This window comes from Monodelphis domestica, chromosome 2 (genome assembly GCF_027887165.1).
Source record: "Monodelphis domestica isolate mMonDom1 chromosome 2, mMonDom1.pri, whole genome shotgun sequence".
Taxonomy (NCBI): Eukaryota; Metazoa; Chordata; class Mammalia; order Didelphimorphia; family Didelphidae; genus Monodelphis; species Monodelphis domestica.
In genome coordinates this window covers 409,760,355-409,781,212 of record NC_077228.1, presented here as the reverse complement: position 1 = coordinate 409,781,212, position 20,858 = coordinate 409,760,355, and the positions used below count along the sequence as shown (strand labels likewise).

Genomic DNA, 20,858 nt, shown 5'->3' with positions numbered 1-20,858 from the left:
AAATTTCCCCCTAATTACTTTGGCGGCATCCTAAAAATTTTAGTATCTTGTCTCCTTGTTGTCTGTCATTCCCTTTAATGAAATTGTCCATTATTTCTATGCTCTGTTCTTTGACCCACTCATTCAGTATAAAGTTATTTAGTTTCCAATGAATTTTTAGTCTTTTTTTCCCCTCCAACTCTTTTTAGTGTAATTTTTATAGCATTATGTTCTGAAAAGGATGCAGTTAACTTTTTGGTTTTCTGCATTTGGTTGTGAGGCTTTTATGTCTTTTCCATCATCTTTTTGTATTTATGATGTAAGCTCATTTTAGAATCATGGGCCTCCCTAAGGATGGCTAATATATTCTATTGCTTGATAGCTGCTGAACTTATTCTGAGGAAGAATATGGATTTGATAATATTTTTATAGTCTTCCTGTTTAACCCTTACTTGAACCTATGTACCAAGGTTGAGCTTGTAATTTGAAATATTACTATAGCAGATATGAGAAAATACCATGCAGAAATTGGGCAGGATTTTTATAGTCTTACTAATAACAACAGTAAAGGTACAATTCTTAATTTTACTTGTATTTAGAATTTAAAAATCAGAGAGTCTGAACAGAATTGTATTCAGACCTTGTTTGTGAAATGTCTTTTGATAGAAATGGTGATGAAGAACTCGAAATAAGGCTATCTCATAACTCAGGAAACAAAATTCTTGAAATGCCAAGCAAATTCTTTCTGTATATTGCAAATATGATACTGAAAAGGAAAATAGTTGCCATGGAATATGGTGCTAATGATACAAAAGCAATAGTGTTGTGAATTGATGAATAGAGAAGTTATCTCTGATTTCCTCAGTGTGGGGATTCGAATCACTAACTGTCTATGACTTAGCTAAGTTCTAAGGAACTTTCTAGAGGTTCATAGAAATCAAATGACTAATGTGGAATTACAAGCTATTAAATATTAGGTGGGGGAGATTTAAACATATTCCTGACTGCAAATGTAGCACTCTGTCATGCCAATTTTACTTTTTGCTTTTTAAATCATTGGCTCAGATACTACTAACAGTGAAGTTTTTATAAATGATGTTGGGATGGGTAGTGAAGATTGCTTTCATTTTTGCATTAATTTATTTTGCAGAATATCAGTTGTTTCATTGCCCAGGACTTGTAGCCATCTATACTTCATTTTATTTTTATGATAGAAAAGTAAATGACATTGACATGCTAATGTTAGCATCTTTTTCTTTTTAAAGCAAGTTCCAGGAGACTCTTTTATTTCCATATCCCACATTATCTCCATCAATATCTGTTACTATAATGATGTTCCTCTCCCATGTTGTAACATGAATTAGTGGCAAGTTCACTGGACTTAGAGTAAGCAAACTGAAATCAAGTTTCAGCTCTGCTGCATATTATTCATATAATCTAACTTCTCAGAGTCAGTTTCCTTATCTGCAAATTGAGGATAATAATATGTAGCATCCCTCTAACTTTAGAAGGTGTTTGTGATTAAAGTACTTTATAAACTAGAAAATACTATATATATCAATATGTACTATTCATTTTACTAATTCAGGAAGTTGTGTAATAGGAGTTATTTACTATAAAATAATGAGACCAATTCATAAGCCGCATGCAAAAATCCATCATTAATTTATAATAAAGTTATATGACATATGTTAGCAATTTCCTTCAAAATGCTTAAAATAAACTTCCATTATTTGGTGTCCTCAATTTAACTTTGTTTCTCTTCTCCTTGTCTATACTATGCTAGATAACTGAACTGTCTTATCTGTTTTTAAACTGTATTTTTGAAAATTAATGAAAAGGGAAATGCATTTATTTTAGTTTTAGTTTACTCTTTATGGAGTGAACTTTGTCTTTTTAAAAAATTACTAAATTTGCAATCACAGCATAAATTTACAATTGACTTGTTGACTTGTATAATTTTTTGAATGTTTCTACCTAATTGACATTTAGAAACCTTTAATTGTCTTTGAGCAATCATTTTTTCCTGTGGAAAATGAGTCTTCAACTAGTTTTCCTCAAAATAGATAAAGAAAACACTAAAATCTACCATTGTATTCAATCCTATAAGGACAAAAATTATAGAAGGGGCACTGATTATGACTGATTTCTGAACAGCTTTGAAGTAAGATCTTGCATATGCAAATTAATCATGTGATTGTTTTTGCTTATGTTTTTCTGGTAATCCAATTTATAACAATTAAGTAATACATATATTTAAATTCTTTGCAGAAAGTGCCTATTTATTAAAACATCTATGTATGGCCTCAAACCCTTAAGATTAGAAAGGCTGGGGCCCATTAGGTCTTGAAATACACAGATAAAATGAATTACTGTCCAAGTGAAAACTAGTTCAACTTCTATTTAGTCTTTAAACCATTCTTAAAGTGTTAATGTCTCACAAGAACCTTCTAATGAATTTATTGTTTATTTTTTAACTTAGCCATGACCCTTTATGTACATAGGACATTGAAAAATCATTTGCATTTAATTCCTTTTTTAAATGACATCCTACATAATGCAAATGCCATGAAATGACATTTTGTTATTACACAGTTATTCAGCATTGTAACTCTTTTTAATGTATATTAGAATATGAGTTTATTTGAATAAATTAATATAATCCAGCTAGTGGTCTGTCTACAGTTATATCTATGTACATATTATAGGTTTCCAAATAGTATACTGTAGTATACAGAACCATTCGTACAACTGCCAAAATAATCATCCTCAATACATAGATAAAACTTTCTTTCCTTTGTTCTATAACTCTGAGTAGTTCCTTAATTTTTGTTTAGTTATCTTATAGACTATGGGGAAAGTACTTTGTAAACTTCTGATGTGAACTTTTTTTTTTAATCAGAAATAATCCGGTAAAAATGTAAAATGAATGTCAGCAGCCATAATATATGGATATACCATACCACTAGATGTACAGATAGATAACTGTTTCTGCTTCCTGACTGATCTTGAAATAACCTACATTACCAAGAATTATGATAAACTTACTTTCTGCCATCTCTGTAATTACCTGTTACAGCTATTTCCATTTTATTGCTAGGTCCACTCAACTGTTACAATAGTTGGATGATATAAAATAGAAAAAATCACAGCTTCTCTCTAGGGCAACCTCTACTTCTGTGTTGTCCTTTCTCCAAGTCTTGTGGTTTGGAAATCTGAGAATTCTGCCAACAAAAAGTGTAATGCCATTTTCCAGAATATATGTAGCTATCCTATCAGACATTAGTAGCAAAAGCCAAGTCCCTACAAAGACCACCACTGAGTTTGAACACTATTTGCAATTTATATTACTTTGGGGAAATCACTTTTATTTTCTAGGCCTCAGTTTTCTCAACTTATTAATGTATTGGATTATATGATCTCTAAGGTTTCTTGGAGCTCTAAATCCCATGATCCCTAGAGAATAGGGAGTTGGAGTAATGTTAGCAGTTACATAGTTCTCTAGGACCCTGTATGGTCCTAATGTGTAGCAATGGCCAATGGAAGATAAAGAAATAAGTATTTCATTTATATCTTGGGGGAAAGTAGTAGGCTGAGGACTAATTAAGATTAGTGATTATCCTAAATACTGCTTACCATTTGTCATTCATTATTCATTTACTTCCACCTCTTAGTAATCACATTTTTTATCACATGTTTTACTCATTAATTAGAATACATTTCTACCTCCTCTATGCCAAAGCATGTTTTTTCCTTTCTTACTGCCAAAATTCATCTTTGTTAAACCTTCTAGAGTAATTTTACTCAAATCATATCCCTTGTTCAAATTGTCAGCATTTATACTTTTATGTTTAAATATGGTTCTGAATGTTATTGTTTCTTTATTTTATGGATATATATGTATATATCCCCCATATTCATGAATGGTAACAACTCATTCATATTGCACTTTGAAGGTTTCCTTACAATGGTTCTAAATTAGGAAGTACAAATATTATTTCCCCTTTTTTCAAGATGAAGAGATTGAAGCTCAGAGAGGTTAAATTAATTATCTAGGTCATTTAGCTAATAAATAATATATAATAAATATATATAAATATATAAATAAATATAATAAATATGTTTGAGCTAGGGTATAACTGTAAGTTCCATGCTCTTTGCTGTATCATGCTGCCCCTGCTTTTGATGGCTAAAATGATTTATATCACTTTATAATTGAGTCTGATCACTCAAACTCAACTCTTCTAATTCTTTGACTAGTGCTTTTTGCCTTTAAAAAAATGACAAACACCTTTCTATTTTATTTCATTTCTATGCTCTATGTTTCAACATAGTTCCTTATAATAAAAATGAACTTCACATGATATTTCCAATAAATTGAATTATTTTCATATTGGCTTATTTTATCACTTTATGTGTTAAATCATGTTATCCATGTAACAGATGTTTTTGCTCCATTGTTTAGGAAAATTTCAAGATAAAATACTAATACTAAAAATACTACTCTGATGATTGCATAATCTGAAAGAATGGGTTCTTGGTAAGAAAATAAATTTATTGATCAACCTAGCAATATCCAGTAAATTAATTAGTCATTATTCTCTCTCAGTGATCAGTGACCAAGACATTCATTGTCGAGCCATTAAATACAGTTTTGAAAGCCCATCATTAATCCCTTCCCTAGACATATCCAATTGTTAAATATCTAATGAAGAAGAAGAATTAATTTTCTCTCGGTCTCTCCCTGTTTCCTTTATGGTAGTTGGTGGGAGTCATATCTGGTCATAAGATTCTAATAGCTCTTGGAGATGTAGATGGGAAGATCTAATTGAGTTTGGTTAAATTTTTACCTCCATACCTCATTTCAAGAGGGATCACCTAAGGATTCAAGGATGCTGTCCTGCTGTCCACAGACATAATTGACTTAAGCTGGTTCTTGTTTGTCACTCACAGTTTCTGTCCTGATTTAGAAGATGCTCTGGGATTGTGAATGTAAGAGAATTATCAGGACAAAGAAATGAGGAGAGAGACTTGAAACACCTCAATTTGAAATAATGATTACATAGCAATAAAAATAGATACTATACAATATTATAGCTAAATCTCATTACATCACTTTGTCACATCAAACAAGAATATTCCTTTTTGTGTGTGTGTGAGTATTATAAAAAAGGTAGGTTGAAGCAATTTGAAAACTTGTTAGAAAAGTTTTTTCCTTGGAGGAGTTTTTCAGAGGGAGGAAAGAAGGGAGGGAGGGAATAAGAGAGAGAGTGTGAGTGTGAGTGTGTGTGTGTGTGTGTGCCACACATGCATTTTTACTAGAATGGGGTTGGAGTGAATGAGTATTTTCAGGTTGCTAGAAACAAGGGTATTCTCATCATCTCAGTAGTCACCAATCAGTATATTGCAGTTTTCTTTAAATTCACAGTCACTACACGTATGATTTATAGTCAGAAGTGAGTTCAAATTTTTGCTGCTACTTACTATTTCTTTGACAGTTGGTCAAATTATTTAACTGCTCTAGAGTTGTTTTCTTACTTTTATTAGTAGGCTATTTAACTAGATAAGTGATGGTGAACTTTTTAGAGATAGAGTGCTGGTCCTCTCCCCCACTCCCATGCCCCCTGCCGTTACCAGGCATGTCCTGCCCCCCCCCCCCCCTTACACAGGTGAAGGAGGAAGTGCTCCCATTGGACTGCTGGGCAGAGGGGGTAGGGGAAGTGAAGAATGTCCTCAGAGAGTGTAGAGAGGGGCAGGGGAGTGGCCTGAGTGCTCTGCTCCCCCCACCCCATCTCTGTCACCTATGAACCACCCACCTTAGCCCCTGTGGGCTCCCTTTGATTGCTGGGCAGAGGGTCAGAGAATATGAAAAAATGTCATCAGGCATGCTGGAGAGGGGGAGAGGAGCAGCTCCACTCGAGTCCCTCTGCCTTCTAGTAATGAATTCTGGGTGTGTTGTGGGTAGGGTGGCTGATTGCCCACAGAGAATGCTCTGTGCACCATCTTTGGCACCTGTGCATATGTCCTCCATCACTGTACTAAGACTTATTAACTCCTATAATGTATATACACAATCAAAAGTAATACTGTAGAGAAGTATGAGCCTATTTCAGTGAATATACATTTTGCTGAAAAGTACAAATTCTACTAAAAAAAACTGAAAAAGCTTACCTTAAATTCTAAAAGGAGCAGTGATATATTTCTAAATTATATGTATAGAATGTAAAAATAAATCTATATTGTTTCATTATGAGGACTGTTACATTTGATAGGGAGGTGACCTCAGAACAAGAAAGACTTAAGATCACATTTTGCTCTCACATGTGCTAATCTGTGACACTGGACAAGTCCCTTAAACTGTCCAGGACTCAAGCAAGTCCCTGAGGCTCTAAGTTGCAGAGAAGATGTTGATCTGCATTACCAGATGAAATTTCCAACCCCCTAACAAAATCACAGGTCTGGTGAAAACAGCAACAACAACAAAAAGGTCAAAACAAAGCAATAAAAAACAATTTGTTATATTTTTGTGCTAATAATTATAACTCAGCACTTATTTTACAATTTTCTTTGATTAGAATTTACAAGGATTCTTTTAAAGTATTTGTTTAACTCAGTCTCTTTCTGAGAAATGGAAATGTTATTTGCCAGCACTTCCCACCATGCATAGCACATAAGAAATGCTTATTGACTATCCCAAGATGTTTGAACTGATGCCATATTATTTGGTAAATTTTCCTATGGTAATCAGAGACTTCTGCACCAATTTCTGCTTGGATGCCTCATCATGGCATTTGGGTTATCCTAGATTCTTGAATGCAGTACAAGGTTTAGTGGTTTCTACCAAGCTGGAAGGCTTTGAATATGAGAAGTCTGGCAGTTGACTGTCACCAAACATTACTCTGGCTAAGTTTAGCTAGTCATCAGAATCAGAATTTAGCAGATCATCAGAAAAATGACTGCCAAGTGATGAATTATTTTGGCCACCACAATTTGCTAAACCATCTTCTAAAGCATAATACATTTCATCAGTGGAGAGGTTAATCAACATTTATACATTCAGACCTTGAAAATGTAGAAATAGACAGAAACATTCAAAAGCATGCCAGCACTGAACTTAGACTTACACTTTTCAACAATGTCTTATAATTATTTTCCTATGCCCCTAGATGTCATCCTTCTTGCATTGTTGTGCTGGTGGATCAAAGATTTAGTTAGAAGACACTTGTACCTTTGAGAACATAAAGTTCAACAAGGATTTTTAAACTGAAGCCAAGAGCTAGAACTTAAATTCTTGGGTATAAATCTAGTTCTCTCTCCAACAGAGCTCCAGTCTCTCATATTAAGTGAATAGAGAAGGAGAGAATGGAAGTAGAGTTAAAGTGGTGAATAAACAGAGACATTAAAAAAGAGGAAATAATGAGTGAAGGAATTGCATAATTCTAAGCATTATTCTATTATACAGGCAGATAGATGGCTTTGTGGATAGAACTGTGGACTTGCAGTCAGGAAAAACTTGAGTTCAAATCTGGACTCGGACATTAGCTGTATGACCTTGGGGAAGTCACTTAACCTCAGTTTACCTTAATTCACTGGAGACGGATTTGGAAAAGTACTCCTGTATCTCTGCCAAGAAAATAACATGGATGATGTTGGCAGGATTCAGAGGACCATGAGAGAGTCAGACACAACTAAACAACTGAACAATAACAAAAAGCATCATTTTATTTGTGTTCTATCATGATACAATTTTACATTTTATGGTGCAGATAATTGTTGATAGGATATAAAATGTTCGTTGTACAGCATAGAAAATGATTGTAAAAGAAATTAGAAAATGCTATATTGTTGGCCCAGTTTGCATATTAAAATACTTTGATGGAGTGAGCCATTCTGTTCTTGTGACACAGTTATTAATGGTGCATAAAAATAACTAGGATTATCTCAGCAAAATGTCTTGCTATTTGGTAAATCTTTAGGAATATGAAGAGTTAAGTAAAAAAAGATGTTTTGTCAGATTCCTTCATTTTTCCCCTTTGCAAGTCTCATCCCGTGTTTGATGGTTGTGAAGCCCTAACTTTGGGAGCTCACAGCCCCTGGATGTTGGGGGGCCTCAGTCAGCTTGCTAGATGGCTAGTGAGGAGATTTTAGGGGATCCTTTACTGGCCTTGAGTTCAGGACTTTGTTGCATTTTCCATACATAGTTCTAGGGCCAAAAGGAGCAATAGTACTTGTGGTCATAGGGGAGCAGGAGCCATGATTGAGTCCCAGAGAAAGGGGGGAGTACTTGTGGTTGTTCATGGAGGAATAAAGACCTTGCTATAGTTATGAGATAGAGGGGCATTAGCAACTGTGGCTGCAGGAGAGGAGGGGACCTGGTCAAAGTCCCAGAGCCAGGATGAGTGCCTGAGCTGGTTTCTTCAGGGGTACAAGGTTCTTTTATAGGTAAAAAATAGTATTTAGCAGGAGAAGAAATTGTCACACCTCTCCTTAGGTCATACTCCCTTGGAAGGACTGAAACCATATAGACCCTCCTCTCCCCCAGAGCTATTTCTGAATATGAGTGCTTGAAAGGCCTGAAGCTTAGGACAGTGCCCCTTCCATCTTAATAGCAAAGATCAATTTTAAGATTAAGTTAAAAGTCAGGAAATAGTCTGAGAAGTAAGCAAAAAAAAAAAGAATCTGATTACAACATGTAATTGTGGTAACAGAAGATCAAGACACAAATCCAGAAGACAATGATGTCAAGCAAAGCCTCAAAGAAAAATGTTAATTGGATAAAAGCCCAACAAGAACTCCCGAAGAACTCAAAAAGGATGTTAAAAATAAAATGAGAGGTAGAAAAAATTTGGAAAAACCAAAAGTCAACAGCTAGGTAAAAGAGGCACAAAAAAATATTGAATAAAATAATACCTTAAAAACACAATTGGCCAAATGGTAGAAGAGTCACAGAAATGCATTGAAGAGGATGTCTTAAAATGAAAGAGGTATTAAGAAAAAAATTCCTTAAAAATTAGAATTGGGCAGGTAAAAGCTAATGACTCTATAGGACAGCAAGAAACAAAACCCCAAAAGTATGAAAAAAAATGGCAGAAAATGTGATGTATCTCATTGGGAAAACAAGTCTAGAAAATAGATCTAGGAGAGAATATTTTAGAATTATTGAACTATATAGAGCCAAACCTGGAGTTGGGAGGTCTTGGGTTCAAATGTGGCCTCAGACATTGCCTAGCTATGTGACCCTGGACAAGTCACTTAACCCCAAATTGCCTAGGCCTTACCACTCTTTTATCTCTGAACTGATACTTAGTTCTGAGACAGAAGGCAAGAGTGTAAAAAAAAAAATTGAACTGTCTAAAAGCCATTATCAAAAACAAAACAAGACAAAACTTAAATATCACATTTCAAGCAATTATCAAGGAAAATTGCCCTGGAATCTTAGAACCAGAATGTGAAATAGAAATTGAAGGAATCAACCAATTATTCCCTGAAGAAAGATGTATAGTGGTGAGATACGAGCTGTCAAGATCAGGATTTTTTGCCTTAAGTCACGAGTGGATATTTGAATCACAAGCTTCCACCACCCTCCACTAGATAATGAGGAAATGAAGAGAGAGGAATTGAAGAAGTTACAGCAGCAGCAGCATATGGAGACTTTGTAGGAAATTAGTGGGGAGGAGTCCAAGGTGGATGAAGCAAAATCAGTACATGTGAGATTAAGGAAATGTTGAGGATTTGGGAAAAAAATTGTTTATTGAAAACACACACCCAGAAAACGTTGCATCAGGTAATGCATTGGAGCTGTGTGACAACACTTGTTTCGCACATTATTGAAACATTCTGAAAACGAGGAAGAAACAAACTTCCATGGGTTTTTTGTTGAAATGTCCTCAAATGAAATCGAAGAAAGTGTGGCAAAACAGCCAAAATTCAATGAAGAAATGATTAAGTAAAAAAGTAACAATTGATTTTAGCAGTCAATTTATGTATTATAAATAATGTGTAAGGTCAGTTTTGCATTTAAATGTAGTAGTATGTGTGTAGAGAATAAGTTAGGTTAAGTAATAGCACACAAAATGAAAACCTTCTCTGTTAGCATCTTCACCTGACCTTGAAAGTAAGCATCTCATAAGCAAATTTATTTCTTTACCTTCTTATTACCTAGAAACATATTTGTTGTTTATAAAATACATTTTCATATTTAAAAGCATATGTAGTAAAACAAAAAATTCATGTGTTTTTTTGGGGGGCTGGAACAGATGAATTGCATTTCCATTAATTTAAATGGGGAAGTTTGATTTGACACAAGAGCAAAATGAGTTATGAGCTTGGCCATGGAATGTATTAAACTTGTGTGTCAAGGTACCACTGTACTGGGAGAAGGGGGAAGAGAGAAGAATTGGGAAAATTATTTCACATAAAGGAGGCAGACAACGGAGGGGAAGATTAGTGGATGGCAAGCAATACTTGAACCTTACTCATCGAAATTGGCTCAAAAGTGGAAATAATATATTCATGTTGATATAGAAATTGGTTATTCTTCAGTAATGTAGGAGGGTTTAGAGGATAAGGAAAGGGGGGAGAGAGAGTGATAGATGGGAGGAGAAGTTAAAGAAAGTAGTAGTGAAAAGCAAAACAGCCTTTTTTTTTTTAAACCCTTACCTTCGGTCTTGGAATCACTGCTGTGTATTGATTCCAAGGCAAAAGAGTGGTATGGGCTAGGCAATGGGGGTCAAGTGACTTGCCCAGGATCACACAGCTGGGAATTGTCTGAGGCCAGATTAGAACTTGGGACCTCTCATCTCTAGGTCTGGTGCTCAATCCACTGAGCTACCCAGCTACCCCACAAAACAGATTTTTGAAGTAGAACAGGGTGGAAAGAAGGAGAAATGAAAGAAAATAGGATGGAAAAAATACACAATAATCATAACTGAATATGAATAGGATGAATTCACCTATAAAAGAGAATTGGATACCAGAATGGATTAAAAGCCAGAATTCAACAATATGTTTTTATAAAAAGCACATTTGAAACAGACGCAGTAAAAATAAAGGGCTGGAGCTGAATCTGTTATGCTTTAGTTGAGGGTTAAAAAAAGGGCAGGGATGGAAAACATGATCTTAGACAAAACATAAGCAAATTTGCACCTGATTAATAAGTGGGAAAGCTACTTTTTGCTAAATGGTACCATAGACGATGAAATATCAATATCAATGTATTGGATATTCTGGGAGGACTAGCAGCTCTGGTCTGAGAGTTTGCTGAGCCCTTTTCAGGGCTACTCATCCACCTTTGGGGTCCACTTTTTGCCTAAATGTCACTTGGGCTCCAAGAAGCTTTAGCATTCACAGTTGCCAACACCCCAGTAAAACCATATTGGCAGATGAGCCAAGTCACATTCAAACCTGTAGGTAAATTAGGGAGATACTCCAGACATTTAAAGACTTGCCCTGGTGGTAGGGCCAAAGAGAATAATTTGTTCCAGTTACTCAGAAAGCAGCAGAAACAGGTGTTGTAGAGTTTGTCCAGACATTGAAGACAACAAATTCATCCACTGCATCCTGGGCCATCTCCAGTAATCCTGACTTTTGTCTTTCATCGGACTTCTTTAACTGAAAGAGAGAATGAGACTTATGACTTTGTGCAACTCTGCTTCACTTAAATCTAATTTATTCCCAAGTCAAGACATCATCCACTAATGTCCTTAGTTCTCTTCAAAAAATGAAAGATGAACAACAGTGTTAGTAGTGAACATATGCACCAAATGACATTTCAATCCAATTTGTTAAAAGGAAAAGATAAAGAAGGAAATTGTAAAACTATAATAGGGGACCCCAAATTTCTCCTAAGAATTAGATAAATCTAACCATAAAATAAGATCAAGAGATGAATAGAATTTTAGAAAAAGTATTTGTTAGATCTTCGGAGAAAATTGAATTGAAATAGAAATATGTCCTATTCTCAGCTATAATAGCACTTTTACAAAAATGACTATTAGTGCATAAAAAACCTCACAGACAAATGTGGAAATATTAATTGCATCCTTTTCAGCCCATAATGAAATAAAAATTAAATAAAAAGCTGTGGAAAATGGAAAAAATTAATTAGAAACTAAATTCAATCCTTAAAGAGTAGATCAAAGAACAAATCATGAAAACAGTTTCATGAAAGAGAATGACAATGAAACAACATTCTAAAATTTATTAAATACAGCCAAAGCAGTACTTAGCAGAAAATTTTTATATCTCTTATCAGTAAAAGAGAGTATAGATCAATAAACTGAGCATGCAACTAAAAGGAAAAATAGAACAAATTAAAAATCTCTCAAACATAAAATTTAAATCCTTAAAGTTAAAAGAGACCAATAAAATTTAGATTAAGAAAACCATTAAACTAATAACTAAAAATACAAGCCGCTTTTTGGGGCTTGGAAGCAGAACAGGAAACTCAAAGAATTAAAAGAGAGACTTTGCCATCAATAAAGGTAAAATTAAGGTAATTATTAGATTTATTTTCTTCAATAAATCTAGCAGTCTTAAGTGGATAAATATTTTTTTAAAATATGTAAACTGCCCAGATTAATAGAAGAAGAAATAGAAAACTGTATTTTAGGAAAAGCAATTGAACAAGACATAAATGAACTTCCTAAGAAAAAATCCCAAGATGGATTTATAACTGAATTTAACCAAACATTTAAAAAATAATTCTAATCCTATGCAAACTCTTTAGCAAAATAGACAAAGGAGTCCTACCATATTCCTAAATGAGGAAGAGCAAAAACAGAGAAATAAAACTATAGACCAATTTCCTTAGTAAATATGGTTGAAAATTGTAAATAAAACACTAGCAAGGAGGTTACAGCAACATCTCACAAAGATCATACACACTGTAATCATATACCAGCATCAGCAACCAGTAGGAAGCAGTAAACTGGGTGAGTTTTAAACCAGGAATCCAAGACTGTTTTCAATATTAGGAAAACTGTCACCGTGATTGACCATATCAATAAGAAAACCAACAGAAATAATGTGATTATTTCAATATATGCAGAAATATCTTCATGCAAAACAATACTATTGAAAAACAGTAAAAATCAGGAATAGATGGGGCTTTCCTTAAAATGACAAATAGTATCTATCTCAAAGAATCACCATGCTTTATCTCTAATGAGGATAAGCCAGAAGCTTTTCCATTAAGATCAGGGATGAATGAAGTAAGGATGCCCATTAACATATTCAATATAGCCCTAGATGTAATAGCTATACCAATAAAACAAAGGAAACTGAGGAAATTAGAATAAGTAATAAGTAAAAACCCATTCTTTCCAAATAGTATGGTGGTATGCTTGGAGAATATTAGACAATGAACTAAAAAACTAATTGAAATAATAAACAACTTTAACAAAGTTGCAGGATAAAAAAAAATCCATCTAAATCAATAAGGTGTAGTAAGAGGTGATAATTTCCATTTAAAATAACTGCAGACAATATAAAATATTTGGGAGTTAGCCTGCCAATGCAAACCCAGAAACCATATGAACAAAATTGCACATTTTCCACCCAAAGTCAAAGCTAAACAATTGAGAAAATATTAGTTGCTCATGAATATGCTAAGCCAGTATAGTAAAAATGATAAATCTACCCAAGCTACTTATTAAGTGCCATTCTATTCAAATTATTTTTAAAAAAAGGTAGAAAAAATAATTCTGGAAGATTAAAAGGTCAGGAATAACAAGGGAATTAAAAAAAAATGAAGTAGGACAGCCTAGCCATAGTAGATCTCAAAATGTACTATAAAAGTGGCAATCCTGAAAACTATCTGGTACTGGATAAGTAATGAAATCAATAAACTAGGTACACAATTCACAGTAGTAAATATCATAGTAATCTAATGTTTCAGAAACCCAAATATCCAAAATTTTGCCACAAGAAATCACTGACAAATAGCTGGGGATACTGGAATACAATTGTGGCAGAAACTAGATATAGACTGTTATCGTATAGTGTGTGCTGAGAGAAATTCTAAATGAGTAAATGATTTACTGAGAGACTGATATAAAAATATTAGTGGTTATGGAATATGTTATATATCAGATTTATGGATAAAAGAAGTATGACCAAAAGAGCGTTATGGGATGTAAAAAGGATAAATTGGATTACATCAAGTTAAAAAAGTTTTGTACAAACAAAAATAATGCAGCCAAGATTAGAAAACAGGAAATTGAGAAATTTTTATAATAGCTTTCTTTGATAAAGTCCTCATTTCTCAAACATATAGAAATCTGAGTCAAATTATTAAGAACCCGAATCATTCCTCATTTTTCTGAAGAAGTCAAAGCTCTCTTTATAAAGTCATGAAAAAAATGCTCTTAATCACTATTGATTAGAGAACTGCAAATTGAAATAGCTATGAGCTATCACTTCACACATTGGCTATTATGACAAAAAATTAAAATGACATGTTGTAAAATTAGGACAGTAATGAATTGTTGATGAAGTTGTGAATGGTTCCATTCTGGGAGAGCTAAAGCTGTTCAAAGGACTATAAAACTGTGTATACTCTTTGGCTTAGGAATACCACTATTAGATCTGTAACCTGAAGAGATAAAAGGAAAAGGACGTATACATGCAAAAATATTTATAGCAGCTCTTTTTATGGTGGCAAGAAATTGGAAATTGAAAATTGAAAGGATACCTATCTACTGGGAAAGGGCTGAACAAGGTGTGGTCTATAATTGTGATGGAATAGTATTGTGCTATAAGAAACAACAAGCAGGATGCTTTTATTTTATTTAAACTCTTACTTTCTTTCTTAGAATTGACACAGTTTCAAGGCAAGAGAACAGTAAGGACTAAGGAATTGGGGTTAACTGACTTGCTCATGGTCACACAGCTAGGAAATGTCTGAGGCCAAGTTCCAACTCAGGACTTCCCATCTCTAAGCCTGGCTCTATCTCCTGAGCCATGTACCTTCCCCTTAGCAGGATGCTTTTAGAGAAACCTGGGAAGACTTAGGTGAACATAAGCAAAGTGAAATGAGCAAATCCAGGACAACATTCTACACAGTATCAGCAATATTGTAAAATGATCTACAGAGAATATTTTAGCTCTACTCAGCAAAACAATGAATCAAGATAATTCCATAGGACTTATGATGAAAAGTGCTATCTACTTCAAGAGGAAGAACTGATTAAGTCAGAATATATATTAAGGCATAGGTTTTAAAACTTTTATTATTAATGGGTATTTTTGGTCTTGCATTTTACTTTGCAGCATGGCTAATGTAGAAGTATTTTCCATGTCTTGTGCATGTATAAGCTATATCAAACTGCTTTCTAAATGAGGAGCTGGGGGATGGAGTAAGAGAAAATTTGGAACTCAGAATTTTAGAAACCTTTTGTTTATATGTAATTGAGAAAAAATAAAATAAAAATCAAATGTAAAAAAATGTTAATATTTGTTTTGAATTCAGGGAATTCTACTTCCAGGTTCCTTAATTATTCCTTATTACATGATTGACCCACATTTCTGGGATCTGTCACTAATCCTAACTGATTTGGATATGGATCAGTTGCTAGGTTTTCAGTTTTAATATATGTGCTGCCAAAGTGAGCACATAGGTTTTCAAGCCAAGTTAGATTTAGATTCTTAACTTTCTCTTAATATCTGTTTTCAAGCCCTATTTCCAGGTATTGGAACTGACACAGATGTAGGACAATTGTGGAAAGCAAAATTGTAGACTTAGAATAATTGAGTTCCTTTTCATTATGTAAGGGCAGGACCATAGTAAAATATTCTAAGGAAGCCCTATAGTTCAAACCCACAAAATTAAAGTGTTTTAGTCAATTGAACTAAGACATTTGAATCAAAACCTTTTAATGAATTTTGAAATTTTAGAAAATGCTTAGTTTTTATAGAAAAAGGAAAAAAATCTTTACATATGCCTACTTGTAAACCTACAAATAACCCCTATTTTGCCAGCTTGGTTTGGTCTCAGAAAAACAGATACACAGAACTGTATCAGTTATTTCAGTAATACCAAAAGTTTGTCACAGAAAATTCTTCTCTGCTTCCATGAGGCCTGCTAAACCAAAAGGAACCAGCATTGTTTAGGATGGAGCTTAGCCACATAGCAAACCTTTATTCTCAGCTACACTAGGAACAGTAATGCCTCTCAAGATTATGCATCTAGGTAAGCCCTGCTAGCATTTGTTACATAAAAGAAGTAAATATCACACTGGTTTGTGACTGTCACCTTGAATTCTAGTCCTCTTATTTAAGTGAAGAGATTTTTACACTTTTGAGAACTTCTAAAGGAAAGTTCAAACCTCTACTTCCATGAGAAAACATCTCTCTTCTGGAAATTATACTTTTAGAGACATTAAAGCTCATTAGATAGGGATTATATTAAGTGATTGGGCAATTGAAGTAGATAGAGTGCCAGGTCTGGGATTAGTAAGACCCGAGTTTAAATTTGGTCTCATACTAGCCATGTGATCCTAGGCCCTTAATCCTATTTGCCCCCATTTCTTCATTTGTAAAAATGAGCAGGAAATGCCAAGAAAACTCTAAATGGGGTTGTGAAGAGTTGGGCATGACTGAAAATTTGAACAAGAAAAATATAAAGTGACACCAAAAAGACTAGAAGGAAGTTTTGTTCATGCAACAAATAGTGTTTTGTTCGTGCAACGAATAGTAAATTTCTGCTATGCGTAGATCATAAACCATTAGCCTTGTTGAGGCAAATTTAGAACTTCTTTACTTTTCAAAAACTGACATGCTTGGGTGTTTGTATGCCCATGTCCTTGTACACATTAGGCTTTTTATTTCAAAATTTTTATTATGTGATTCCTTATTAGCATTTACAAATTAATTTTAATATATACTTTTAAAAACCTATATGAATTTGATGCATTTGAAATAATTTAGTCACTGGCCTTTAATTTTATACAATTGTAGTTGTTTGAATTAGTCAGTATAATTGGAAATGAAATTTAAAATGAGAATAGGCTGTTTCTCATTTCTGAATTAAATTCAGAGAGGATTTAGGATCAACTCCTGCCTCCATCACTATCTGTGTCCTTATATGTATGGACCGTACTTTCCTCTTTTGTAAAATTCAGGGAATGAACTGGAAGATTCTTTGTGTTGTCAGTTTCAAATGCCATGAACCACAGACACCTAGAAAAATTACAGTAGACTTTTTTTCTTTCTGGTTAATTAGAGCTCTGTGTTAGTTTTAATGCTAATTGTGTTCATATATATGTATTTCAAAATATCTTTTTTAAAAATTGCTTTTTCATTGTGAGTCAATCAACCAGAATGCTCCAAAGCAAAGGAATTTGATATATATCCCCCTCATTCCATTATTTTGAGATAATCTGTTGAGCAATTATATTCCACACACAAAGAATTAGTTTCTTCTGTCCATCTACTTTCCTTAGTTTTCATGATCAACTCCAAAATTAATTTTTTTTTGTTATTGATGTGTATAGATGTAAAAGCAAACTTTGTGGCTCTACTTTTAAGAGTGGCTATATTTCTTTAAAATGTCAATCCCTTTTCCTTCTCTCCATGCTTAGGGATTGTCAGTATGCCTTCAGTTGAATCACCTAACATTTTTTCAGTACTTTCAGTGTGCTATGCACATTGATGATGTTAGTGCTGTTGAGGAACTTATATTCCATATGATACAGATCACATCCCTTTCACAAATCTAGATTCTCTTTTATTACCAAAAAAAAATCTGTTTTTAACCTCATTATGAGCCTCTCCAAATTTAGCTAAGCTGAGGGACATCCAATTTTTCAACAAGCCAGCATTCAAAGCCTTTTTAGCTTCATAGGGTATGTCAAAGTTTGGGTTCTACTGGTATAGCCTTTATGAATCTGGTGCTTCCACCTTCTTGCTGCAGTGAGTCTAGGTCTCTAGCAACAGATATACAACCCATCTGGAATGAGCTGTATTAACATTTAGTAACCCTGTAGTCATCATCAATTTGTTTCTTCCTCTAAGAGCAGAACAAGGGAGCCCTAGTCTGGTAACTTAGTGAGATACTCTTTTTATTTTCTTCATTATATCTTATGGGAGAAAAAGCAAAGTTCATTTTACTTATACTCCTGTGTCCCAGTGGATGCTACTAGACTTCCATCATGGTGGCAATTTTTGTAACCTTAAACTATTCTATCTTCCTCAACACAGAAAAATAGCTATACCCAGGTCAGAGTGGGTATAACTTTCCCCTTTCTCAGTTACCTGCAGCTGGAAAACTATGCTTTTCCTGAACCAGATTTTATTTTTAACTAGACAGACAAATATAGGTTTTATCATAGGGTGGCTCATAAATTCTTTATTGACCTCCTATAGGATAAAGAAGCCCTGTTCTAGGTACTCTAGAGAGTTTGCCAAGAGATATTGAAGAATTAGGATCATTATAAAGGTTATTTCCCTAGTCAGCTTATAAGCATTAAATAATTTTTTTTAAGGTAAAATATAGACAAATATCACAAGGTTCTGTCCTTTCAGTTTAACTTACTAGGAGACAAAGTTAGAAGTACTTTTTTTGTATTGTGTTAATTATCTCAATATCATATTTAATACTTTTTTCTCAAAATATCTTCATGCCACTCTTCTTGAGACAGGATAACATAGTCATTGTGATGGGTTTGAATTTGGATGTCAGTTATTATACAGGATATTTTCTTCTTATCTTTCAGGCAGACTGTTTTTCTTGTGGGATATTCCAAATGTGCATTTGTGTGGTTGTGGGTCTCACTTTTATCATTTCTACTTTAACAGACTTTAGCTACTTATTAGTGATCATTCTTGGTTTGGAAGGCAAAGGACTGAAGAGAGAATACTTCTGTGTCTTTTTTCTGATATTGAAGATACTCTCTCAGGTTTCCAATAACAATACTTTCCTGTTTCTGCTTTTCATAGAGTGACTGCTGAAGAAAATGGCGATAGCGTCCACACACCTCATAAAGGACCTCCTAGTGAAGATTCCAACATTGCTTCTTCTGGTATTCTTGAACCAGTTTCTAAATCAGCTCTTCCATCCCACACCATTCAGGCATTAGAAGAACAGACAACGCCAACACCAGTGAAAAAGTCCAACAAGCTGAAGCAGCAAATAGATGTGAAGGCTGAACTGGAGAAGAGGCAAGGGGGAAAGCAGCTGCTCAACTTGGTGGTCATTGGTAATACCCTTCTTCTTTCAGCTTCAACTTATACATTTTAAACCTAACCTGTTGTCTTTCAACAGAGTGGAAACTAGATGCCAGTCTAAATGTTTAGATGAGTCATATGTGAAATATGAAACAGACATATCATGTTGCTTTATTTTTTTCCCACCACCAAATGACCCCAAGATTTACACTGCCATCTTTAGCAGGAAAGTCACATACCGTTCCTTCTTAGTTTAGGCACAGCAACACCCTTGCAAAACATATTTTGAATAGTACATCTTATTAGCTTTTCTACATTTCAAAACACACCATTTTGTCCAGTCCATATTGACAGTTCACACTATAAGGGATCTTTGTAATCATCTGAACTCAAAAAGAAACAGGCACCACTATACCATTTAAGATAGGTAGATCCCTGCAGACCATGTGCAGTCTAGAACATATTGACATCATCTATGTTTCTATCGTATATTTATGTTGTTTAAGTATTTCTCATTTACATTTTAATCTGGTTAGGGCAAGAAGCTCTAGGGGAATGTTGCAGGCTACATTGTCCTGAGTATTTGACATGTGACCGACCTAGACCAACTTCTTGATTTTACAGATAAGGAAACTGAGGACAACAGAGATGAAGTGATTTCTTCTTAGTTATGTTTAGTTAATAGTAGAATTGTGCCTGGAACTCGAGTCTTTTGACTCATAGTCTATTGCTTTCTTCATTATACTATGTTTCCTCTTAGATATTTAAATATCTGAAAAATAATTTAAAGTGCTTATATTCTTAAACTGCAGTATTCTGATCATTTCTTCACTGTTGATTTGTTTTCATAGTAATCTTCCTTGTAGAGTTCTGTTCAATGCTTTAGATACCTTTCATGTTTGCCAGTACAAAATTTAGGTTATTCATCTTGTTTTTCCCTTGCCCATGCTACAAGATTGGCCTACTTACTTTTTTCCATCATGTATTTTTTGTGTGATGTCTTTTACACCCCTTATTGTTCACAAGCCATTGTTGGAATTGCTGCAGCTAGACCAGTATCTATTAAGTAGCATTCATTTTTATTGAGGAGAGCATGTAGTAGTCTGGGACTTGATGTATTCATTACCATGTCATCTACAAAAAGAACATCTTGAAAACTTCACTGTCCTTAGAGAATTTCTCTTCCCCTTGGACTGTGTTCAGCATTCTCAGTGACCTTTGGGAACACCTTTGTCAATCACTTGTTTCCCTATTTTATGCCTCACTTGATATTGATAAGATGATTGTTGAACAAAATTCTCTCTGCAGTTGTTTTTCTTGGGGAATTTGAACTATATGAACAAATACGTGTTATATCCCCATAGAACCTGTAGGATTACATTTTGCTCTATGGGTAAGCCATACAATTTTTTAATACTGGATGAAGAAATATAGCAGGATCCTATATTCTCTATATTTCTCAATTAATTGTGTCACTGTGATGATAAGTTCTACTATAGGAAATTATCTGAATCCTTGTGTATTCCTTTCTCTGATAATCAGAAGGATCTAGCACAAGCCATAAAGACACACACCTTGATTTTTTCCCCCAAGTTTTTTTCCTCCTTTGTAATTCATTTTGCTTACTTTATCCCCCACACCCCAAATAAAACAAACACTAAGATAAATACCTCTTGCAGCAAATAAACACGGCCAAGTAAAACAACATGTTGGTC

General features: G+C 34.1%; 1 protein-coding gene across 4 annotated transcripts in view; it reads left to right on the top strand.

The window, feature by feature from the left end:
* The window catches only part of HBS1L (HBS1 like translational GTPase), a 135,468-nt gene that overhangs the window by 74,354 nt on the left and 40,256 nt on the right, over positions 1-20,858 (top strand). For all 4 annotated transcript variants that reach the window (XR_008916679.1, XM_056818832.1, XM_056818835.1 and 1 more), the window contains one exon: positions 18,916-19,175. Coding sequence is in view for 3 of the 4 variants with exons in the window: in XM_056818832.1 (XP_056674810.1) it covers positions 18,916-19,175 (260 nt within the window). In the remaining variant the exon portion in view is untranslated. The remainder of the gene's footprint in view (positions 1-18,915; positions 19,176-20,858) is intronic.